General features: G+C 36.3%; 1 protein-coding gene across 2 annotated transcripts in view; it reads left to right on the top strand.

Annotated features, from left to right (window-relative positions):
- AKT3 (AKT serine/threonine kinase 3) overlaps positions 1-24,635 on the top strand; it is a 153,190-nt gene that overhangs the window by 72,750 nt on the left and 55,805 nt on the right. For both annotated transcript variants that reach the window (XM_027722456.2, XM_027722455.2), the window contains exons 3-5: positions 5,302-5,427; positions 17,247-17,358; positions 18,851-18,995. In XM_027722456.2, the coding sequence (XP_027578257.1) occupies positions 5,302-5,427; positions 17,247-17,358; positions 18,851-18,995 (383 nt within the window). The remainder of the gene's footprint in view (positions 1-5,301; positions 5,428-17,246; positions 17,359-18,850; positions 18,996-24,635) is intronic.

Raw genomic sequence — 24,635 nt, forward strand, 5'->3', positions numbered from 1 at the left:
AGGTATACTTTCTAATTTTTTTTAAACATTTATTTTTTACAGTAGCATATTTCTTATAATGAAATTAGAAGTAAGTAAATATTCTAGGAGAAGTGCTTTACATTTACTTAGTGTCTACTGACTTAATCAAATAGTCTGCTGATGCTTCCAATCGTGTGTTAGGTAACACTGCCCTCAGAGGGCCAAGGTAAGGAAATTCAATCTCAAAACCACTGGCATTACTACTGATAATTTCATTTGACCTGACATTAATTACAGTTGTTTCTTTTAAAGAAAAATTGCATATGGATGTTTTATTGACTTTTAAATTATTTTCTTTAATGGTCTTAGATAAAGTCATGTTTTTTCCCCTCTGTTTATTAAATGTTATTGTAGGGAGTTTGATTTAACAAAAAAGAAGGGAAAGCAGTATTTGTGTATTATTTCTATTAAAGCCATTTGAATAAATTGGTGAAACAGACAAGAGGCAGAATTTTGGTGTGTTCTTGGAGGTGGTTTTTTTTGTTTGATTTTTTTTTTTTGTTGGCTTTTTTTTGGTTTTTTTTTCCCCCTTAAATCTCACTTATGTCTGTGTGGCAGCTGTTGCTTCTTTTAAGGAAGCAAGTTTTTGAACTCAGGTTTCTGTTGCTTATCAGCACTGTATATTAAAGACATTTCCTTCACACCTCTGAAACCATTTACATATTGAAAAATGTAGATGTTTTGCAAAAGTGATTATTTTAAAAAATACATTTTTAATAGCAAGACTAATGTTAAATTACGGATTAATTTTTCAATAGTGGCTAAATTTCCATATGCTTAAGGATTACAAGTGGTGAGGCTAACAATAGCAACTCTCAAATCTGAGGTGAAAAATAAGTGTGAAAAGAGAGTTTGAGTTCTGAGGTGAAGTAAAAAAATTACAAACTTTGAGTGGCACATTTGTCTAACAAGGATTTTTTTTGACTACTCATATGATTTCTTAGAAAGCTCTTGTTTCTGAGGCTCTTCAGCAGTATCAAAACTACCAACATTGCATCGCTGGAATAAACATAGTTTGTGAAATGTCCTGAAGGCAGGATTCTTGTTACTGTCTGCCAAAGGCAGAAAAGAAAAATCATTAAGGCTGCAGTACAGGGGCGAATAAAGAGGCAACCGTGAGGGTCATGTTCTAAACAAACCTTCATTAAGCATTCTTTGTTACTGTTGTTAGCCAGTGTATTATTAAATACAACGTTAATTAAAGAGTTGCGTGTTACGAGGGTGCTTTTTGCATGAAGATCAGATTGCATTTTCATGTGCTTCAGGAATATACTGCTGTGTTCATCTTCTGGGTGTATTCTCTCGGTAGTTATTAAAAAAGCAGACCCCAAAACCATAAAATTGATTATAAATTTGTACTTTGTGTCTGCATATGTATTTATTTTCTGTATGTATCAGCGAGATACATATTCTGGTGCCACTTTTCTCAAGTAGCTTTAAAAACTTTGCCTAGAATGAAAATGATGTAGGAATTACTTGGCTTTCTTTGCTGCAGTGGTTGCAATTAGAAACCTCTTCTTACTGTCTAATAAACAGATCCTAAAAGAACGTGTTTTTCAACTTAGAAGGGTATAAATTTAGGCAAAATAATAATTTAACTTACATTAACTCAGCAGGAAGCAGGGTACAAGCCTATTAATTCTCTATGGCAGATTCACTGCTTTTTTAAGTACTGCAACTCCATTTCATTAAATTGTCAGGATATCTTGTGGTTTGGTTAGCCTGCGTGGACTTATCCTTTCTCATGGAATTTTTTTTTCACTTGAATTAATGAATTTCAGATGTAAATTTCCTCTGGTTTTCTTGTGTTGAGATATTTAACAAGCATACACTCCAAATATCTTTAAAGTGATTGAATATTGCCCATACCAAAAGATGTACTTTTTGTTTTTGTTTTTTTTTTAGTGTGGAGCTGCTCAGTTAGAAGACATGGAAGTTTTTCTTTTTCAAATACTCTGCTTTGCTCTAGCATTTTTTTAAATGGAGTATTTCTTTCAAGGAAGTTCAGTAAGCACATGTCTGTTCAGAAGTATGGACTAAAATGATTTTCTATCTTTAGGCAGATTATGTAGAAGGAACGCAGTTATAAGAGAGCATCTAGAGTGCATTCGAGAGCCATTAAACCACTTGAGCAGCTAAGTGAACTGTTCACTGATACCACCGTTTACTTTAGTCTTCAGAAGTGTTCACCGATTTGTTAATTAAATTACAAAATAAATGTAGGGCAGATGATAAATATTCAAGTGTAGGGCTTGGAGAGGGATTGGAATATTGGTCATTTCAAGACAAAATTAGGGGGTTTATGTGTGTGTGTTTATACAGATGTCTTGAAAAAGCAGTCTGACCATCATTAATGTCGGGAAACCCTTTAGAAGAAACATTCCTTAAAGAAACATGTCTATGAAAGAAACATATGGATCCTTATGAAGCCATAGTGCTTTACAATTGCTTTCAAATTGCTTTTTCTATGTCTAACTATAGTTTGCAGAGCAAAGACAGAGGTACAGCTGTGCTCATGGGTAAACTGGTACTTACCTGTCCTATGATTAGCTTTTGTCGAAAGTTGCTAACTCTTCAGAGGAGCTTGGAAGTGCTAGTCATACTCTTCTAATGGTTTTCCTCCAGGCAGAACATCAGCCACATAACTCTATAGATGATCAGAAATCTGTTTGGTTTTCTGGTTAAGAGACTCTGCATTTGGCTGCTAGTAGATACTCCATCTAAAGTGTTGGCCCAAACAGTGAAGAGGGAGTAAGTGATCAGAGAATTGTGTGCTGGGTCTCTAAGGATACCTGTTAGAATGGTCTCCTTTTCTATAGGTTTAGTCCTGGAGAGTGTATGTAAGTAAACAAAGGCTTCTGTTCTTTTCTGAGTGACTAATAAGTGTACTTCCCCTATCACCCCTGAGTCTTAGAGTCAAGTCTGCTTATCTCCCTTTCCAGTTTATTCCTTGCAGACAGGAGGACTCTCTTTGAAACCTGGTTGACCGCTTTGGGCATGTTGATGCTGTCTCCATGCTGTCCTCAAATTCGTCAGTGTGTTTAGCTGCCTGCCTACGTAGAAGTTAACCCACTTTATAGCTAAGAGTAAGATCTTGATAGATTGTAAACCCAGCAACTGGCACTTTCTCTCATAAACAGTCACTTACTCTTACAATGAAATGAGGTATAATTTATTAGGAAAATACAGAAGATTCTCTTTATCATCTCTTTTACAAAGAAACTAGGATATTAATATTTTTAAAACTTATATTGGATGATCTGATATGTAAGGTTTTGGTTTGGCTTCAACTTTTGAGTCCATGCAGATTTCAGCAAATTTGTTGCAAGGCATATTTTAAATAGTTCTAAAATATGAGTCATACCTTTACTTAGGCCTATGATTATTTCATTTTCAAGTATTCAGCAAACGTAATTTAAGAAGTATTTACCTTTTTATGTAATGCTGATGTAGTTTGCATTGTTGATATTAAAGTTACATATTTGTTTTCCTATACTGCACTTGCATTTCTTCTTCAACTTACAAAGTATCTCATACCTGTTTGTTTTGGTTTGGTTTTTATTGCATGCTCTCTTGTCAGCTGGGATTTCCCATTGTGAAATCAGTTCAGAGTGGCAGTGTCAGTAGAGATGTTCACAGTCCAGCTAGTACCAGAGGTCTGAGATAAAGCTCTGCATCAATACAAATGTAACTAGTGCTATATCTGCTCTATTCATTTTGTGATCAAATTAAGTCACACTTTGACTTTTCAATTCTTTCTACTTACATGAAAATGCCTATATAAAAAACTCAAGCAGGTACCCTGCTATCTAGAAGCAGGACTAAATAGGAAGTTTTCCTGCTGAGGGCCAGGTAACATAAGCCAGCCTGAATAGCCCAGTGTTAGTTTTATTTCTCTTTCCTCTTCTCTGTCTCCTATTACAACCCCCCTTCTCTGCTTAAATACATGTTGAAAATCAGAAATGTTAGTGGCTGCAGTTAGATTTTTTTTTTTAGGCTATGGGTATCGTCAAAATCCTTACAAGCTGTGATCACGTTCAGCACAGTGATTCCCATGTGGAACTTCAGTGACAACTAGTTGATTGCTGTGATGGAAAGGTGAAGATGCGATTAATGAATGTTTAGATGACCCTTTAATGAAGTAAGCTCCATGTTAGGTGGATGTAAACTTCCTTCTGACTTTTGAATTGCCTAAAAGCTATGTAGCTAGAGCTAACAGGGTGCTAAGGTGGTAAACAGCACTAACTGTCTGGGGCTTAGCACAGGACCAGTGCAGCCCCTGGAATGGTTCATTCAGAGCATTTTGCAAATGATAAGTCCTAGGTGTGATTGGAGATTCTGCATTGTTAATACACTTTCTTCTTAAAATTTTCACTTGTATAATGATGAAACAGTGACTTATTTTAAATAAGTCCTCATTGTTTACTCTGCAGAGTATATAGAAAACAAAGATGGGGAAAATTGGGCAAATCTAAAGTAGCCTGTACTTATCTGAGTAACTGCACTCTAGAACTGAAACTGTTGGTGGGATTTTGGTGTGGTATTGTAAAGTATAATAGAATGGAAGAGATTTTTTTTCCCTTAATAGCAAATAAGTAGCATTAATTAAGCTATTGTCTTTGTGTTCTGTATGTACATACCTCGTAGCTTGCAGAATCTTCTGCTTAGCCTGGGGTAGGGGGAAGATGGAGATGGTAGGTTTATTGCTGGAATTATCTCTTGGAAGGTAATTGGCTTCTACTTATTTTTTTTTATTCCTTTTGCTCTCAGTTACATTTGTTAAGTGTATTTTGTCTAGGTTTTTCAATTACCCTCAATTTTCTTGTATTTGCTTAGTGTATGTTTCAAGGAAATTAATGACTTTTGCATTGGCTTAGCAGGGTAAATATTCTGCCTTATAGTAGTTTAGATTTCACTTGGTTATCAAAAGTCAAGCTGTAGTGCTTATTTTTTTTCTGAAAAAAATGTGAATTGTTTATAGGTGTAAAGATGTAGGATTTTTCAAAGAGTGTAGTGTAATTAAATTTAGAATTATGGAATATTACTATACTGTACTTGTAGCTTCTTATTCCAGAGGCATCATTGTAGAGTCCAGGTTTACCATTGCAATTCAATTTTCTCTTCTTTTGGTGGGAGTTAAGGTTTTCTCTGTAAATGGAAAACATCTTAAAAGATTTTGGTATAACTAATGTTAGACACTGATGTGTTATGTTTATGTTTTTTGATATTCAAGTTTAGGTTTTTTCTACAATACTAATGAACATTTTTTTTCTACTTTAGGAGAATATATAAAAAACTGGCGGCCAAGATATTTCCTGCTAAAGACAGATGGCTCTTTCATAGGCTATAAGGAGAAGCCCCAGGATGTGGATCTGCCATATCCACTCAACAACTTTTCTGTGGCAAGTACGTATTTCCAGTACTTATTCTCTCAGCATATTGACAGATTATCTGCTATATATTGCTTCATGTATAGTTCAGAATTTATTGATAACACTGCAAGTTTTTTGCTATGTGCCATACTAGTGCACCACTAATCTTACCTCCACCTCTGCAAGATATCTTTGCAATAGCATAAAAGATTTTATCATGGGTTGGGTTTTGAATGTTTTTGGAAATCTAAGTTCTCATTTTTGTGCGTGTGTGTCTGAAGTGTCTGTAAATAACAATGACATTTGACAAATGATTGTCGTAAGAAGAAAATTCCTAGAAAGATCATTGACCTCTTCTCTCTTTTTCATTGGTATCTCTGAATTCACTTGAAAACTCTAATTAGAAAATTATCTAGACTGTCAAATGACGCAAAATCATGCTAAGTTATTTTTCTCTTGGATAATCAGGTAATCAGCTCTCCAGCCTTGTTAATCAGTAATTTCAAGCAATCAGACAATTTGCATATATATTAACAAAGCTACAAAGTGTGTATCTGTTGGATAAAGTGAAGATTACTTGTTTTCCAAGAATGTTTCTAAAAGACAAATCTGTAGGTTTTTTTGATCTGGCAGAATGAGATTCATAGAAGGGTGTTTGTGAATAGGATTGGAAGTATTTGAGGAGCCAAATTAAGGGGACAAAAAAATCTCCCGGAGTATGAGTTGCAGATATCACACATAGAAACTTTCAGAGGAACACTAGAAAATTTACCCAATTTCTTTTAAAATTCTATTAAGGTACTGTAAATACAGTAAGTGGCAGTGTTTAGTTTTATAGAGGCGTCTAGGAGCTGCAAGAGTATGTGTATTTACGGAAAGGGTTCCCTTCATCTGCATTGTTGAAGATGGAACAAATGCTACTGGGACTGAATGTTCCTATTTTTTTGATAAAATTGTTCTTGAGATTGATTCAACCTTTGTGTATACAAAGTAATTTGTGTATTTTATTTGGTAAGAAAATAATCTCATGCTCCAAGTGCATGTCTCGTCTCACAGCCAGAGGAGGAAAACTTTGCATATTCTGATTGTAGTATAATTCTTACAAATGATATTGAGTGTGCAAACCTTCTAATAGCATTAGAGGCTCACTTTGCCTTGTTGCTATTCAGTATAAAAGCAGTGATGTCATTAAGTTGTTCATATGAGTAGGAATTGACTAGAACATAAGCCATTATTCCTTAGTTATTGCTCTGCATATTCTAACTACTCTTTTATGCAGTTAGTAGTTTTCTAGGTACTTTTTCCCTAGTGTGGAGCTGAAAGACTATTTGTAGAAACACAGTGGGGTTTTTTTGTCCTGCTTTACCATGTTCTTCGTTGCATGTCCTATCTTCCCTTGCTACAGCAACTAAAAGGGTGATCCAAATGGTAGTTCTGCTAAGCAAAGAAATACATAATTAGCAATTAGTTCCAGTGTGTTTATACTGTTGTTGGTTGGGAGTTTTTTGGTACCTAGAGGTCATGTTATGTGATTCTAGTATTAGAATGCTGTCCTTGAACTTTGCCTTACTGAAAATGGAAAGATTTTATATTGTTTTCCAAAATGACATCATCACCACCTCCACTGCTCCCCTCTCCCTCTCCCCTCCTCCCACTCCTCCCCCCGCAAAAATCCTTTCTGAAACTAGCAAGTCCCGTAGGTCTGACTCTAAGGCAATGCAAGCTAAAGGAACAAGCATGCAATATTAATTGAAAAAAATACAATTTTGATAAGCAAGATGACTTTTTCTGTTTTCTGGCAGGAAAAGGAGTAATTTTATCAGAAATGATTGCTGATCAGTGCAAGAATAGGGAGATGTATCACTCAGAATCTCATGAAATTGAATGAAGTGCCTATGTAGAATTCACAGGATGAAAAGCAAAACAGTATGGTATTGCACTCTAAATTGTAAGGGACTGTAAATTTTTCATCAGCTATTTTATCTGTCTGAAGATGAGATCATCAGTAGGGCAAACAAACAAACAAACAGAATTGTTATATGAATGAATCACATCTCATGGGAAGTACCTGGTAAATGTCAAGAACTGGTCTCATGGCCTCTGATCCAAGAGTTCCTGAGCTGCTGCCGTAGGTTTGTGGCCACAAGCAGTGCAACATATTTTTCCTGTAATAGTGAAGTACGTTTTTCATAAATTACTAGCCAGGCAGATGGAGTGTGAGATCACTGTTAATACCATCTTGATTAGGTTGGCAGGGACTTAAAGATATGTCTTTACAGTCCTATCTTCACGTAATCTTTGTAGCTATCTGTAAAGTGAGAATGTGGTCTCAGTCTACTTTTTGCTCTCCAGATGATAGACATCTTTGGCTCTTGGCTTGCAGCTTGTTATTTAAGCAGAAAAGGCCAAGGCTGCAGTATTATTTTCATAGTACTGTTGGAGTTAAACACTTGAAAGTTTGCACAGCTCTGCTTTGTATGATACTTGTTCTGTAGTTTAAAACTTTTATAACCAGCTCTGTCGAGCTAATTACTTCCATTATATAAATATTTTCCCCCCAGTGTCCGCTGCCTTCCACTCCCGTGACATGAGCTTTACTTCTGCAAAAGTAAGGTTCTTTCCAAGCCACTGTATCATTTCTCCTAGTGTGGCTCCCTAAAGTTCCACACCTGAGCATTACCTTTTCCCTGGTGTTGTGTCATCTGTGTACGCTGTTGGGAATGACAAGAAGGCTGGAGAGTGAAGTTATTTTACATACTACTAACAGTGCTTTCAGTAATAAATGTGTCTTTACTAATAAAACCTTTCTCAAGGGATGGTGTTTTGTCATAGGATGTAGTGTTTGTTCAGAGGCCATTCCTTTTCCTTGGAGTGTTTTGTGAGGAAATGTGGGGGGAAGGCATTTGGAAGCGGGTGCATAAACAGATAGACACTTCACTTAGGGAGAAACTGAGGCAGCACACATGCTTCAGTGCATTGCCAGCCACCCAAAATGCAGTGGAACCACATGGACCTATAATGGAGGTGAGGGATCTCTCCTCCTTAGAGCACTGAAGATGAAACAGAGTTGACTGAAGGATGCAACAGAGTGGGGCCGGGTGGAGCTGAGCCCCAGGGAAGGATGCAGGACTGCCCTCAGGTGTCCTGAATGGACTTTACTCTCCCGACCTCAGGTGCACATGGAAGGCAGCAATGTGCACTCCACACTGCATCTTGGACCTGCTGCAAGACTGCAGGGGTGAACAAATCAGCCAGATCTGGTGACACTGGATAGTGTTTAGGAATCTCTCTGGCTCTTTTCCTGTGGAGCCAGCCAATTTTACACCAAACAGAACTGCCGCCTTTTAAATGGGAGATGAGCGAGCTGTGTATTTGAAGTATGCTGTTAGTCCCTTAATGCTCACGCCCTGACACTGAGACTCACAAAAAGCTGTGCCGTGGTATGTAACCATGCACTTGAAGATAAATGAAGGCGGTGTAATTACACTGGGGGGAAGTTCATTGTGAAAACTTAAAACCGGTTGATACTGGTTTTCAGGGATAAATTCGGAAGTGTGAGCTTACTTGAATTGGCTGGTTCAAAATCAGTTCAGCTCTTTTCAGGTAGAGAGAAGCAGTTGCGAGTAATCAAGCTGCTGTAGCTTAAACAGATACTCCTGATTGACTGAGTCACGGTAACTGTGTGGGTGTGCATTTCTAGCCCACTTCAACTGCAAAATAAAATATGTTAATTTAAATTGCTTCTGCTTAGGCATTTATGCAGTCAGAACCAGTTTAAAAATACTTTGGCTTCAATTAAAAAAAACCAAACAACAAAATCCCATCAAAAAACCCCAGTGTGGCCTCCTAACACTGTTTTCAACTGGTCCACTGTTGCGTAAGTGGAATCAGTGCTGCCTTGTGTAAACCGCTTTGGTCTTTGATCGTCGTCGTTATTTGGGAAAGCAGAATGGGGAAGAGTTCTACTTCAGTTCTACTTAAGGAACATGTGTGACTTTACTGATCAAAAAAAAATACTTCTCACATACACAATGAGTATGTAGGTAATCACGTAGCACATTTGGGATGAAGTATCTCTAAGAATTGGCCCTTTGCCTTCATTTTGATCTTTATGTGTGGAATAATTGGGAAGAGCTGTATCCCTTCTCAGTGGCCTTTGATCTTTGCCCAAAAATGATGTCACCTGGAATTTCTTTCCTATCTTGAAAGATAGTGCTTTCTAAGCACTCTGTGGTACAGCTACCATTATTCTTGTCTTTGGAAAAAAAAAGCAAATTTTAGTTATCATGAGAAGGTAAAATTTTATAAACATCCCTTTATTTTATTTTCTCTGCAGAAGTGATTATTGATTTACCTTGGCTATTGTAAATGGAGAATCTGTGCTACTTTTTCCTAGTCTTAATGTTTCAGTGGGCCAGAGACGAGATTTTATTATTTTGGGGATTTAAATATCTTCAAAACATGAAAATTGAAAGGTTTCAGGGGAATAATGTTAAGAGTTTAAAGAGTTCTGAAGACATTCTTTAAGGACATAGGAAAATATATATGTCTGTTATAAGTGAGATTAAACTATACATCAAAATGCTTTGGCATTAGACATGACCTTGTGGACAACTCCAGAAATAACTTTTCAATGAAATTTAAGTGTTTTTTTTAATTGTTACAACACTGGATAACATGAACCCAGAGATGAGCATGTAACTCTAGATATTTGTAATTACAGTGTGGATTTTTTTCCAAAATAATAATAGTGGAATTGAATAAATAATGTTCATTCAACCCTGAAAACACTTGTGGAGAGAAAAAGGCATTTCTGTGTAATATACTGTATGTGCAAATGCATCTATGGAAATTCAGACTCAAATCTAATGTGTATAAGACATATTTCCATCTGTGTTGGATGGGGAAATGTTTAGCTTTCTGGAAAACTGGACCAGTAATTTTCTTTGGAAGGCTTTCATATTACTTTATGAATGGTTTCTGGGTTGGTATTCTGTCATTTGACTTTGAAGTTTGGGTTCAGTTGTTGGCTTGGATCGTGAATGAATATGAGTTCCTTGGTCTCGTCCTTCCGTTTTAGCAGATAGTGCTTTCTCCAACACCATTATAGCATCCTGTAATTTCCAGTTATCTCTATGTAGGGCCTGGTATAAGCATAGCAGGTCTAAGTTTATAGCCAGGCCTGGGAATTTCATGCTGGTGTGATAAACCCAGTTGCTTAAATAAAATAGGGGTGTTTCCATGAAGACAAAGTAAAGCCCAGGCAAAACCCATGCAGAAATCTCCTATTTTCATTCTCCCTCTTTGCTTGGAAGAATGGATGCTACTGCGGTACTTTTTGAAGTATTAGAAATAAAAGACTTTCTAGCATGATGAAGTGCATCAAGTTTGATCTTTTGCACCTTCAAGGAATATAATTAAAGGGGGTTTTATGTTTATTTTGCAGTCATATATGTTGTTATATTATCAAAGCACATAAAAGTACTTGTCAGGAGCCAAGCCCCGCAGAAGTGGGATTTCTACCCGTACAGAACAAAAATTCAGTCCGTGCTCCAAAATACTAAAATTCCACATATAAAACAAGGAACAGCAGATGGACGTAAGCAGATGGGGGGAGTATGAGAAAACAATGAGACAGTATTAGCCTGTAGTACAGGCAGTGGTCTCAGCACATCAACAACTAATCCATTGTCAAGGTTAGATTTTTACTATCTTCTCCCTTTTTTTTTTCCTCCCTCCTTTCTTCACTCTTGTTTTTTAAGGCATGGTGAAGGAGAGTTTTAAGGAGAGTTTAAAAAGGAACTGGTATGGCAAACAGAAATTAGAAATGCTTTTGAGAACTGGTGCTGAAATTATGAGAGTAAAAGGGTGGATGGCATTTTGATACTGAATAAGGGGTGATAACGAGGATGATGGTAGGCTGCAGGGACAGACCATGTTGACAAGGTACCTATATTTGATGTTTATAGAGCTGGGTAAGAAATGAGGAATACCAAGAAAAGAGTGATATGATCAGAGGTATGATGTACAAAAATGATCTGTTTAACAGTTTTGGGAATGACTTTTTTAGGGTAAACCTGCATTTGTTGGGACCAAGGAAGGGATAATAAATTGTTCACATAAATCTCTATGTGACCAAACTTATTTTTAAGGTGATACTCCCCTTAGATAAGATGTAGTGAGAAAGAACAAAGCCTTTAGGAAAGCTTCAGAAAAGTAGGTTTCCCATATGGAGTGGATAAACAAATGGGAGAGTCAAGAGACATCAAGCTAAGGTGGGGTGTGTGTGTGCACATGTATTTGTACATATATTTAAAACCCATAGCTTTTCATATGTATATAAGCAAAAGCATGTGTCAGTGTTTTGAAAATTGTGTGTTAGTTCTGCTAGTTGTCTGCTCCTTGTCTAACAAAAAAGGTCATCAGAGAAGTGTGTGGAGTGCAGAGTAGCAATAATGGAAGAAGACATTTTTAAGCAGTGTGTTCATTAAACTTTGAATGAGAAAGAAAAAAAATTGGAGCAGCAATTGAATAGGCAAAGGTTGGGACAAAAATGTTTATTCTGTGAAGGAAAGACCAAGGTAAGAATAAGGTTAAATTGTAATGCAAATAGATAGATATAGATCTGTATATAGACAGCATTCTATATATTTTAAAGTGCATATATTCTAAACAATACAAGCAGTGCCTTGATACTCTTTTTTTATATCATTTGTTAATCACAAGAAGAGTTATCCTTTGTGCTAAAACTCAATCTGTATTAGAAATAATTTCTCAGATATGCAACCTTCTGTTCATTTTTTAGTGCAATTTTTTATGGATGCTTGTATATTTAGTATTCTTGTCTAGCCATACCAACACACTCTGCTGAAGTTGAAACCTTTCATATATGAAATAATAAAATGATATTAGTACTCTTTCTATTTCTTTTTTTTCTGCTGAATGACTGCGTTTAGGAAAATTATACTGGTGATTATATGGTTAAAGTTATAGAATTCAAACTTTAAACTTTTTAATAAAATCTGAACAGATGATCTGTGGTTTTTTTTTTTTTTTTTTTTGGAACTGGCAGGTTTCAGGCCCTCTAATTGGCTTCCCAGCTTTGCAGAGTAATTACAGCTTCAAGCAAACTTTGTCATCTGTGGTTCAGAATGGTGTAAAGTAAACAGAACGTTTTGAAATACAGTTTGTAGTTAGAGTTGCTCAGGAGAGTTTTAACTAGCATAACTACTTAATTTAGATAGTAGCAGTTATTTGAAAAAGATAGTCTAACATTTTAGAATTGTTGGGTTGGTTGTAGATATGGAGATGAAAGTTAACCTCTGGTAGGTACCTGACCTTTGTGGTTTTTTTTTTTTTTTTTTTTTTTTTTTTTTTTTAAAAAAGAGAAATTCAATGCTAGAGAACCATCTATTTTATTTCTTTATACTGTCTTAATTTAATTTTTTTCCATTTTCTGTATACATCCAGAAGTGGCCAAAGCAGTGTTACACACTTGTTGGAACAGAGTTGTCTATTCCTGTTACTGATTTTGTATTTTGCTGCTTTAAACAAGTGTTCTCCCTCAAGGTTTTTCCTTCCCTCTAATTTTAAAGGGGAAAATTCTCATGACTGATGTTTCAGCCCAGGAAGACAGAAATCTTTAGTATTAAAATGTGTAATTCCAAGTCGTAGATGGCTAGCATACAAGAACACAAAGTTGAGTCTGTCTGTTTACTGGCTTACTCATCTTTTTGAATGATAATTTAGACTTCCAACTGTTTTGAGTTGAGATTCAACCCTTTAATTACATATGTTTATGTATAGTAGCAAACTTGAAGACATTATGGTAGAATGTTCTCTACTCTTGGTAATGACCCAACTATCACTCGAGCATTCGGAGCCAGCTCTCAGTAGCCAGTTTCACTCTTTCTTCTGTGCTTTTGTAGTTTCCAAACTATTCACTCTGTCTAAAACTACTATAGTTTTTCCACTAATGAGTAGAAAAATATTTTGGTAATTAGCAGTAACTGTGTATTACAGCACTTACTCATCGTAATAGATTTTTTTTTTCCCTAGTGGTAGGTGAAAGACATTCACAAAGAAGTTTTTATTCCTGTTGCAGTCATGGCAGAAATACTGTTTATCCCATGCATTTGTATACAGCAGCACATGAAACGTGGGCCTACTAAATATCATCAGACTTCAGTTACTTTTACCTACTAGAGAAGGATGGGTAGCACACCACTTTTAGAAATACACTGGTCCTCCACTTCTTTCCGAAACTCTTTTTGCTTCAGAAGTGAAGGATATGAACGTATTCATTTTTGACCTTCCACAAGGAAATCAAGTCTTTAGCCACTTGTAACAGGATATTACAAAAGCTAATTAAGTTTTGCTAGATTTTATTTTTCAGTAATATCCTTCAGTCATAGGGAAATGGCATTTTGCGGGTTATGTGTTTGGAGGGGTTTTTTTATGTTTTCAGTGCCATTTTCAATTGTTAAGGGTTTTTTTTATTACGTTTAGTTTATTTAGTTAATCATCTGTAATGCAAATGCAGAGAGTAAATACTCTTTTGTAGTACCAGGTCTTATTATATACATCCATATGTTTTGTTCTTCACTTTGAGGACTGACTGAAAAAAAAGTAATATAGGTAGTATATTAGATACAAATTTACATAATATATGTAACAATGTAAATATTTTTTATACTATATATAGTATACTCCCTCTATATAGATAAAGACTGTATTATAGATAGCATTTGGACATAGGCAGATGTAATTCTATTAGTTCTAGTTTTTTCATACTTGAGTTGAAAAACTTAAATTACTGCATTTTAAATGTATGCATTTTTAATGTATTTGTGAAGAGAAAATAAATGGTCAAATTCAAAGTCTTCAGTTCCATTACAGGCACTGGAGAGGATATGCTTTTTGATTGATACAGGTTTTTCTGCAGGTTTGTCTTTGTACCTTTTTGCCTTCTGGTTGTTCTAATGCAGTCACCTTGCTTTTCTCTCTGGCAATTTCTTTTACCTTCCTTCCTCTAAACTAGCTGTTCTAGTTTGGTTATACTCTAGCTATCCTCCGTAGTTTTCTTTCTCACATAGGTTCCAGTCTTTTTCCTGTTCCGTTTCCGCTTTTCTCCCTTTATTCCCTAGTCTTTTTTTCCTACCATCTTTCCTGTAAATAACTTGCTGTATGCCATCTATGTACATTGGATTTTGCCTCAATGAGGTAGTTTGTTTTTCGTGTTATCTGAGGAAGAGGATGAGACATTATGAATATAAGTGAAAGAGCTTTTCATTTAGCGTGTGTAGAGATAGGAGGTAGCTGTAGCCTCTGGTTATACTCAATGCATAGATTTTCAGTGATCTTATTCTTTAGTAATTGTAATTGTAATTTTTTACGCTCCTCCCACTACACTCTTATCCTTCCCGCGTGTACTGTGGCCAAATGCCTTACATTTTCACAGGAATACTGAAAGGATATCAAAGGTCTTGCTTTGCCAAGTTTTAAGTCTCATCTCCAAAAAGCAGTATTTTCCAGGAGTGTGCAGCTTAGGCAGACACCGAGTAATTTCAGCCTACGTGATTGAAGTGTGATAGGATTAAAGATGAGTGGATGGTTTTGTCAGTAGTAAGATGAGGTAATCTTAAAGCAGACAACGCTTTTAGGCTCTTCTGTTATGAAGGTAGCCCCATGTGTTCCTTGGAGCTACGACTGAGGAAGTTAAGAACAAATAGCCTGTTAACCCTGGATTCACCATCATTGTGATCACAGTTGGACTTTGACCATATCCCTGAATTTGGGGGTTTCTTTGATCTCATGAGTAATATTTGCACCCAGCTACAAGCCAGGTTAAGCGGGCTAAGCAGCTCTGCTTCATGGTGCTTCTGCCCTCCTTGTTTCTCTCCCAGCTTTCGTGTTAAATTCCCTCTTCCTGTTTCCATCCTGTTGTAGCTCTTTCCTCTACATGTTGAGGATGGCTCTCATCCCATCCAAGACTTAGGAAAGTGTATATAAGCAGTAAGGGTGAACTACTGTTTCGCTTTGTTAATGAAATGTTTGTTAAATGGAATGTCATCTCCTTGACAAGTGAGCAGTCTGACTTACGTAATAATTTATAGATGTTTGGTGAGTGTCTAAGTTTGTTCATCAAGGAACGTGCATCTGCATAGGGCAATATTTACTCCTCTTTTACTCCTTATACATGTGTCTATTAAGCTTCTGAGGTGTTCTGCAGAAGAAAAATAGTATCAATAGACGTACCCACTTCCACTCTTCTTGGCTGTTTCAAATAAAAAAATTGCAGTGGATGATAGTTGAGGTTTCAGGATCCTGAATTTGTGAAAAAAAATTATGTCAAGCCAAAATAATTTATTTCTGTGAAGGAAGAGCATGCCTTGTGAAGTGGTACATGTCATGTGACTTGTAAAGTATTGACATTAACTGTAATAAATAAAATGTAATTCACCAAGAATAAGTGCAAAGTTTTATGCTACAGAATAGTCAGCTAAAAGGTGTGGGTCAACAGGTAGGTGGTAGCTATATCAAAAGGAAGGTAAGCAGATTGTAAGTGAACATATCATTATTGATTGATTTGTGAACCAGATGAATCATTTTAAATCAAATGTTTGATCTGGATCAGGTTTGAACGAGTGATAGCATTCCAGAAGATGAGATGTGATGTTTGTGTCTATTTGTGGTAGCTGCAGGAAAACAAGTTACACTTTTGATAGAGTAACCTTAACTCCAGAAAAGTGTTTAAATATATTTACGTGAATAAGAAGTTCTAGTTGGTCAGAGTTTTGCAGTGGTCATGTTTAATGCAGTATGCTGCATCGTAAAACTAATACATAGTGTCGTTGAACCATTGCCTGAATTGCCAGCGTTGGGGTCCTGCAACCAAAGAGTAATAGGTGGTTTATGGTATGTCTAGAACTGTGGGACAAGGAAGATCTTGGATCTGAAAGCACAACCTGTGAGGACAGATTGGTTTAACTGACTTAGGCCGGAGAAGACTGAAGAGAGATAAAACAGTGTTCAAATGTCTAAAAGGGATAGCTGCTGAAAAGGTAAAGTATTAGTCAATAGGACAAAACCAGATATGCTGAATTTATAGGAACAGTTGCATTAAATCCGACGAAAAATCTTCCAGCTATAAAAATAATTTCTTTATACTTGGATAGAATAGTTTGCTTACAGGGGTTTTGAAATTACTACTTTTTGTAGATTTTAGAGTGTAGAGAAATAGTTATGAGAAACAGTGTAGGTAGACCTGATTCTCCTCTGGGGCATAAAGAGAACTAGATGATTTCCTGGGGCAGCCTCACTGTGTGTGTATGTGTGGTTGTTCTACATGTAATAATCAGACTAATTTCAATGTCTGAATTTTCTTAGATAGGGTATTTTGCAATAAATCTAATCCTGAAGTGACAGTGCTATCAGTAACTGTGACATGGTTACCATTGAAGGGAAAATGTCATATTCCTCCTGCCAGGTGCAGATGGAAAAATATGCCTGTGGCTACTGCTGTTTCCTTGGCATACTATAGCAATCTGGGATCTAATACTCTTCTTACCCTCATAAAACAGACTGAGTTCACAAATGGAGATGGCACTCTTTAAATGGACAAGAATACAAGTTTCATCAGTTCCTCTGACTGCTTTCTTCACCTTATGATTATTACTTGCTACCTTTTGTTCAAGCCTGTGGTTATATTGCTGTTTTATATTTCCTTGTACGTGCTGGATACATCCCAAATGGGTACACATAAGCTACGTGTATTTCATTTAAGTAATTTTATTTGCTCTTCACCCGTGAACTGACAATGTATAAAAAAGGCAATGTCATGTATTTCTCTAGAATGTCAGCTAATGAAAACAGAGCGACCAAAGCCAAACACATTTATTATAAGATGTCTTCAGTGGACCACTGTTATAGAGAGGACGTTCCACGTAGACACTCCGGAGGAACGGTGAGGGTTTTATTCTTTTTTTACTTTTCATGTTCTTTACGCCAAAACCTCATCAGAGTCTCTGCTGGGCCTGCACAACAATCAGCACTTGGAACTGTGACATTCTGAGCACATCTGAGCAGTTAGTTAAAGATTTTTAAGTCAGCTTCTGTAAAATATTATCTGAGCTCATAGCTAGCATAAGAGTTGCCTGCAAGTAGGTGGAATGAGAGTGTTCAAATAAGCCAAGACTATGTCATGATACGTCTCTGAAGTGTTGAATTTTGAACAACCAAAGCCTGGATTGAAGTATTTCCAACCTCGCTGTCTTACTCTTCCTAGTGTGCTCCTTTCTGGCACAGAAAGCAGTATGCTTATTATAATTTATTTTGTGTTTGCTTATTAGTTTTTCTTGTTTCAAGTAAACATTCACAAACTCTTAAGAATTAACTTTTTTAATGCACGAAAAGCATGTAGAAGATATGGGATGATGTACCTTGCTAAATGTTCTATATTCTGTGTCTAATTAGATGATGGCACTGCATCTTCCCTCTGTGGACATCTGTCCTGTTGAAACTAGTACTATGATTTGGCTGTTATTGTTTTTATCAATAAATAACCAACAACTTTGTTTTTTCTGTTGTTTCTCCTTCATTAGTATATTCACTTAGAATTTTTTTGTTCTACCTTGGTAGTGTTTCTCCACCCTATCTTTTTTCTGTACCTCCCACTGCATTACTATTCAGTAATAAATATCACCAGACTCTTCCCATCTCCCTTGCTGGATGAGTAAAAATCAGCAGGTACTGCACTTGTGTGGGGCTATAGTGTGCTCATGGGCCGGCTGGTGTGTCTGTGCTGGTCAGCCAGCACACAGAATAGCCATGGGCTCAGCTGGCCCTGCTTGTCCTTCCACAGGAACCCTCATCTGGGCCTGCCCCTCAGTGCAGCCACTGGTTTTTAGGATGCTTGTAGGAATTTAGTTGTCTTTGAGGGCCTTTTTTGAGGAGAATTTGGAAAAAAGTCTTTAAGTTGAGTTTTAAGAGGAGAAAAACAAAGAGTTGAATACATGATATGGTTTAATAGATCTTATTTATTTGCTGTGAAAATGTCTTGCAGGGAGGGGGAGTACCAAACAGTCTCTTAAAATAGCAAGTTATTATCAGATAATATTGCATAAGAGATGCCATCCTATGCTCTGAACAAGCATGCCATCCTATGCTCTGCTCCTATACCTGGAACAAGTGTTTTCAAGTTTCCACTAGTAAAATACTTACCAAATTAGAGACTGCTAATTCTTTAAATTAACCATACAGTGATCCTTTCTGATCAGCTTCACCACCTTTAACAAAATGCAGAATTTGGAAGGAAATTGAAGTGATTAATTTATAAAAGTCTTCTGCTGCGTAACATGAAAATTGAAAATAGAAGCAATGTAGCAGGTGAAAAACATTATAAACCATGTAACATATTTTTTGAGTTTCTAATAGAGATGTTGACTCGTTCATGATAGGGAAGAATGGACAGAAGCAATCCAGGCTGTAGCAGACAGACTTCAGAGACAAGAAGAGGAGAGAATGAACTGTAGTCCAACTTCACAGATAGACAATATAGGAGAAGAAGAGATGGATGCTTCAACAACTCATCATAAAAGAAAGGTAATGACATTAAAAAATAGCTGACAGGGCTCATATGTAATTAACTTTTGTAGAATGGTCTAGTTGGGTAAAACAATATATAGGGAATAGTATTTCTACATAAATTTCAGTGTATTACAAGCATAAGGTACTTACTTGTTTTATTTCAATAAAGCTGAACTGCTCTAGTTTTATTTACTTGTTATGCTATCTGATACAGCACTTCTGAAAAACAAAGTTCAACCATTCGGGCACATGTTAACATTCTGCTTATTGTTTGACCATTATTTCATCCTTTTGTTTGTTTGCTCTTTTAGAAGTATGGTAATAAAATATCTTCTTTAGACAAGTACATTTTCCCCCTTTCTCATGCAAATAATACCCAGTACAAATTAGGTAATTTGCATGAGAAAGGTTAGCAGAATTTCACTTTTAATGACCTTGTTTTTTGCTAACTGGGAAAATAACTCTGCTTTAGTTTTCGATGAAGTAAAAGAAAACAGCATTTTATTTTTTCTGCTGTCTTTCACAGGTTTTGGTTTAAATAGGAACACGTACATTGCTGGTCATAACATACCTGTGGTTGTATCTCCTGAGTCAACAGGTTAAACACACGACTTGAGGGTGTGTTTTAAAGATCTGATGCCACTCAAAAATTCGCTTATGTGTTTCCATTTTGTCCTGTGTTTCTGTATGGACTATTCTTGAAGAATGGATCATTCAAATGGATGTCTCTCATTTACTATGCAGAGTTGACATGACTCAAGAAACGCATTGCAATTGCATGAAAAATAATAACCAGTTTCTATAGGACAGACTTAAGTCTTTCTAGCTAAAGTGAAACCTGGAGAAAACTAAGTGGAAGTCTGCTGACAGAGCAAAATAGTCTTATAACTCACATAATTGAATGCCTTTGAATAATGAACAGTTAAAAGAAATCATGAATGTATCTTTACTCATAGAACATATTTTTTTGGTTGCACTACATGAAGCAAGAATCATAGAAAAATCAGGAGCTGCAAACTATAACCCTTTATGAATACAGCAAAGGTGTCAAAGGTAATTTTAGTTCTATCATGTCCTGACTTTTGAGAACTTGAGTTTGCAGTGAAAACAGAGTTCTTTCATGCGGTTTCATTGTATGCAGTTTTCTAACCTTTATCTGCTATAGAAAAAGGTAAAAACCAATTATGTACAGCTGTAACAATACTCTGATCATATATTGTCAGGCCGACACTGAACTTTTAGCCTTGTGGCATGGATATTTAATGACTGTGCTTCAGGGTAAAAGTTGATAAGTTGACAGCAAGACAGAGGCAGCATTTAAGACGTGTCAGCCTTGTGAGAGGCAGTACGATTATGTGGAAAGGATTTGGATTTGCTCTCGTAAAGATCTAAGCACTGTTCCAAGCCTGTGTATTCTTTTAGTGGAATACAAAACTACTGTATAACAACAAGCATTTTCAAGGTATCAGAATTAATGCTGTCTGATACAAATAGTTTATCTGGAATGTGCTTTCCTTGTACACAGTGCAGTGCGTTTTCCCATATGACAAAATGGGTTGTGGGAACAGAAGGAGGAGGAGGAGGATCGATTTTGTTTCTGTCTTGCTGCTTGTGCTTTAAGAAATGCTGAAATAATATGCTGGGACAGTGCATGTACAGTGCTACAGTATATTTAATGGCTTTGGCAATAAGCCAAAAGCAAACTCAACAAAACAAAGGTGAAATGAAAAATGATGATATTCAACATCTAATAATAGAGCAATATAATAATAATAATGATAAAAAGAAATAAAAGAATTAAAAAAAATAAAATTAAAAAAACTAGAGCCAAAACTGTGAATCTCACTGCAGATCCCACTGTCAGAAGACTTTAGTGAAAGGTGCTCAGAAGTTTTTGGAATAAAAAATAATAGGTGACCATTATGATGCAGAGTTGTCACTGCCTCTGTTAATTGAAATTCTGAAAAATATCTTTTTAGAACTGTTTCTGTTTTGTAGAAATGTTTCTGAAAGCTGTTATTTAAGCTTTTATAGGCATTAATATAATCAGAACCATTTCAGTTATAATGACTTAGTCCATTTTTATTGCTTTTTTTTGGTATTGAATTTCTTTCCTTTCAGGGATTTTTGCACGATGTGTCCTTTCTTGACAAAAGCTTATTTTGTCACCTGATTTTACATCTAAGCCCAGTGAATTTTGCTTGTGCATGCACCAGATGGTATACATATGAGTAGAAGAGCATAATCAGATTAAGAAACAAGACAGAGAGGAGTTGGGCCTGTACTTCTCTAAAAAGGTAGCGAAAAAGAAAACAGTGTTTAAGACAGGGAACTTGATTTGAACAGACATGACAGCTATGTCCCTGGTTAGATTAGCTGGAAGAACCAAAAGCGCCTTTTTTTTTTTCAATTGTCTTTTTGAAATGGTGTCAATGTGCCATTTAAGTTTTACAGTAATAACATCACTAAAATTGCACTGGAATAGCACTGGAAATTGTTGGCAAAATGCTAACTCTGAGTGGTATAATCATTGTGCACATCAGGAATTTAAAAAAAAATAGTTCCTTGGTAGGAATTTTCAACACCTGTATTAGGGTGTATTCTTTTGAACAAATCACCCACAGGAGATGGTCTGTTCAGATGGTGACCAGATACTCCTGTAGGGGAGTAAATAGCCTTTACAGAAGGCTGAACATCACACATTTCTTTGGTTAGCGTTGTCTCCTGTTAGCTTCATTGCTTTTTTTTTTTGTTATCGTTTACAAATTTGATTTGCGGGATGTGGGATGAGTAAAGAATAGATTTTTCAGAGAAAACCTAAAGGTTATATAATGAGGAAAAAGATTTAGAACTTGGAGTAGGGTGGGAATGAAAAACTAGGGAAAAACATGACGGAGAAAGAGTCCAATGTTATGGGAGTCTCCGAAGTTGCTTACCAGCATCCCTCAGGTTTAGGAAGTATTTACATTTTTCCACCAGTTTTCAGTACACCCTTAGCTTTGGCATCTGTGTTTTTATCTCCCAAGGTCTTCTATTCTTTGATAGACTTCTTGAGTTACCCTGCACTGCATATCATCTCTAAGCTTTCTGCTAAGCTGCTAAAGAACGAGAGCATCAGAGGACTTTATTCTTAGAACTAACACTATCGCCATAACATGCTGTTAAGCCATGGCTCAAAATCTTGAAAACTTATTACCTTTCTCTTATAAATATACGTATATTTTAAACTTATTTTCACTGAGCTTGCATCTAGATTCCTGACTGCTTTGCTGAATGTTATGTAAGCAAATTTTGGATGAACGAGTCTTTGACTGATAGGTGCCCCTAGCATCAAATCCATGTGAGTGATCAGTTGAGCCAAGATCCTCCTCCTTTGTATGGGCAAAGGGCAGCTTTTCTGAACTGGTTTTATTCAGACTCTGATGGTCCCTCTCCTAAGTCTAGCCTCTTAGAGAAGATCAGAAGTGTGGGAAAAAGTTACTCCTCTGAAGGTGCTTGTGATCCCATAAATTTGTGACTGTTAGAAGTGATAAGTTGTTACAGTCACTACCTCAGTATTCTTTATCAATAAAGCTGTCAACCATTCTTTGTCAGGGAACACAGTCACTTGTGAGTGAAGATATGGAGGATTCTGCCCTGAATTACTCATCTTCTGCCTGAATTGTGTTTTGAAAGTGTTTTGGATTTTTTGTGGATTTTTGTCAATTTTCACTGCTTTTGCTCAAAGGCAGTTGTTTTCTGCTTGATGGTTGTCATAGAACCATCGAATAGATAACCTGACTTTCCAAAGTACTGAACGTGATAGTTGACAAGTCTTATCTTTAGTTGATTAAGTACAAGTGGGTCACAGATTCACGTACTACGCCATGAGTCAGGAGTTATCACACATTTTACTAGTTTTTGGAAAACTTGACCATTTAAGGATTTGTCTATGGTAATAAAGTTTAACTTTAACTTGTGTAAAGTGAGTTTGCTTTAGGTAAGAATGATACTGAGTCTTTGAAATCTCTGTTACCCATATTTCTTGCAGAGATAAATGCAATTTTGTTCTTCCTGATGTGAGGTAGTTTTGGCAGCAAAATAAGATCTGTCACTGCAAAATTTCTAAGTATGTTTATGTGTGAGCATCAAGGTTACTTTGCTTAGAAGCTACCAATCAACTATTACATGGGGAAAAGATTTAATTCCTGTTGATATAGCCAGGAACTTCATATATGGAAAGCATCTTCTCCTTAATAAACCTTTGAAATACCCAGCTATGCAGGTGTTAAATAGTATGTTGAAGACCTTTTGCAGCTTTGAATTTGCAGGTTGAACACTTAAAAGCTAAGGAATTACAGCATTAATGTGGTTCATGGAACTTCAGTTTTACCTCTTATGGGAGCAGATTGCAAACTGACTCTGAGTGAAAAACTGCATAAATCATTTTCACAGTTTGTCTACAGCAAATTCAGATCCACAGTAATAGCATCATGCACTTGAGCTTAAAGGAATAAATAATTTTAGAAGGAAATTTTGCCCTTTATTCTTTCTCACGAGCAACGATATTTTGCTGCCACTATTTGTGATTGCACTCTAGGGATCTGCCCAGTACCTCTACACTTGGAATTTGTATGAGCTTTGTAGGCACTGGTAGAAGTATTTCTGGTAGAGATGAGGAAACTACTATTTTCCATTGTGGAAAATACAAGTAGGAGTTTACCTGAAACAACAGTATTCAACAAAGCAGCCTGAGGCCACAACTACTGATAGAATGAGACACTGAGAAGATGAAAGATAAGGCATGATCTTTTTCTCGTATATAACAGGATTAAGTATATTTAACTTAGCAAAACTGGGACTTGGAGTATAATTACTCTTTACAAATGTTTTGAGATATATTATTCACAAAGGAAGGAAGGTTCTTGATACGGCAAGACAGTACTTTAAAAAGAATAAGTGAGTATTGTTTTTCAGAATTTTGAACTGCTTTTCTCAATGTTCCTGGGTTGCAGCACCACAAAACTCGATGGTTTTGTGGTGCTGCAACCAAGCCAGTAACACAGCACACTGAAAGATGTGCTGTAGAAACACACAGTGGAACCCAGTGATTGGCCAAAGAAATCCTGCTGGTACAAGGCAACCTTGTGCAGTCACTGCATTCTCAGTATTGTGCTGTTTTTTCTCTACTTCCTCATCTTTACATCTAAGGCATGGACCAAAGAGTTGATGCTTCTGAACTGGCTGTGAAACGAACTTGTACAACTAAGATGATTATTGACTCAAACTTTGGGCTCATGAAAGTGACTAAACTGCTTTGGAATCTGAGATCATCTGGTCATATTCTTACTATGTGTGACACTCCTGTTGAGTCAGTAAACCTACTAGACTCAAATTGTCTGTTGGTAGAACCAGCTCTTGAATGTACTATGTTTAGCCTGGAAAACTAGTGCAATAATAGAGTCACATGAAAGATGAAAATTTGCCACCTCTTCCTTTTCAGAGCCAGATTGATTAATGTAAACACCATTTACATTACAATGTAAATACCATTTACATTATTTGCATTATTACATAATGTAAATAATGTAACCTGTACAAAAACTTTAAAAAGTCTACCTCTAGTGGCTATTGTTGAATCTTACGGGTATAATATTTCAGTGAGGATTGTGTATG

This window comes from Pipra filicauda, unplaced genomic scaffold (genome assembly GCF_003945595.2).
Source record: "Pipra filicauda isolate LSUMZ 115617 unplaced genomic scaffold, ASM394559v2 scaffold122_size2191957_pilon, whole genome shotgun sequence".
In the NCBI taxonomy this organism is placed as follows: domain Eukaryota; kingdom Metazoa; phylum Chordata; class Aves; order Passeriformes; family Pipridae; genus Pipra; species Pipra filicauda.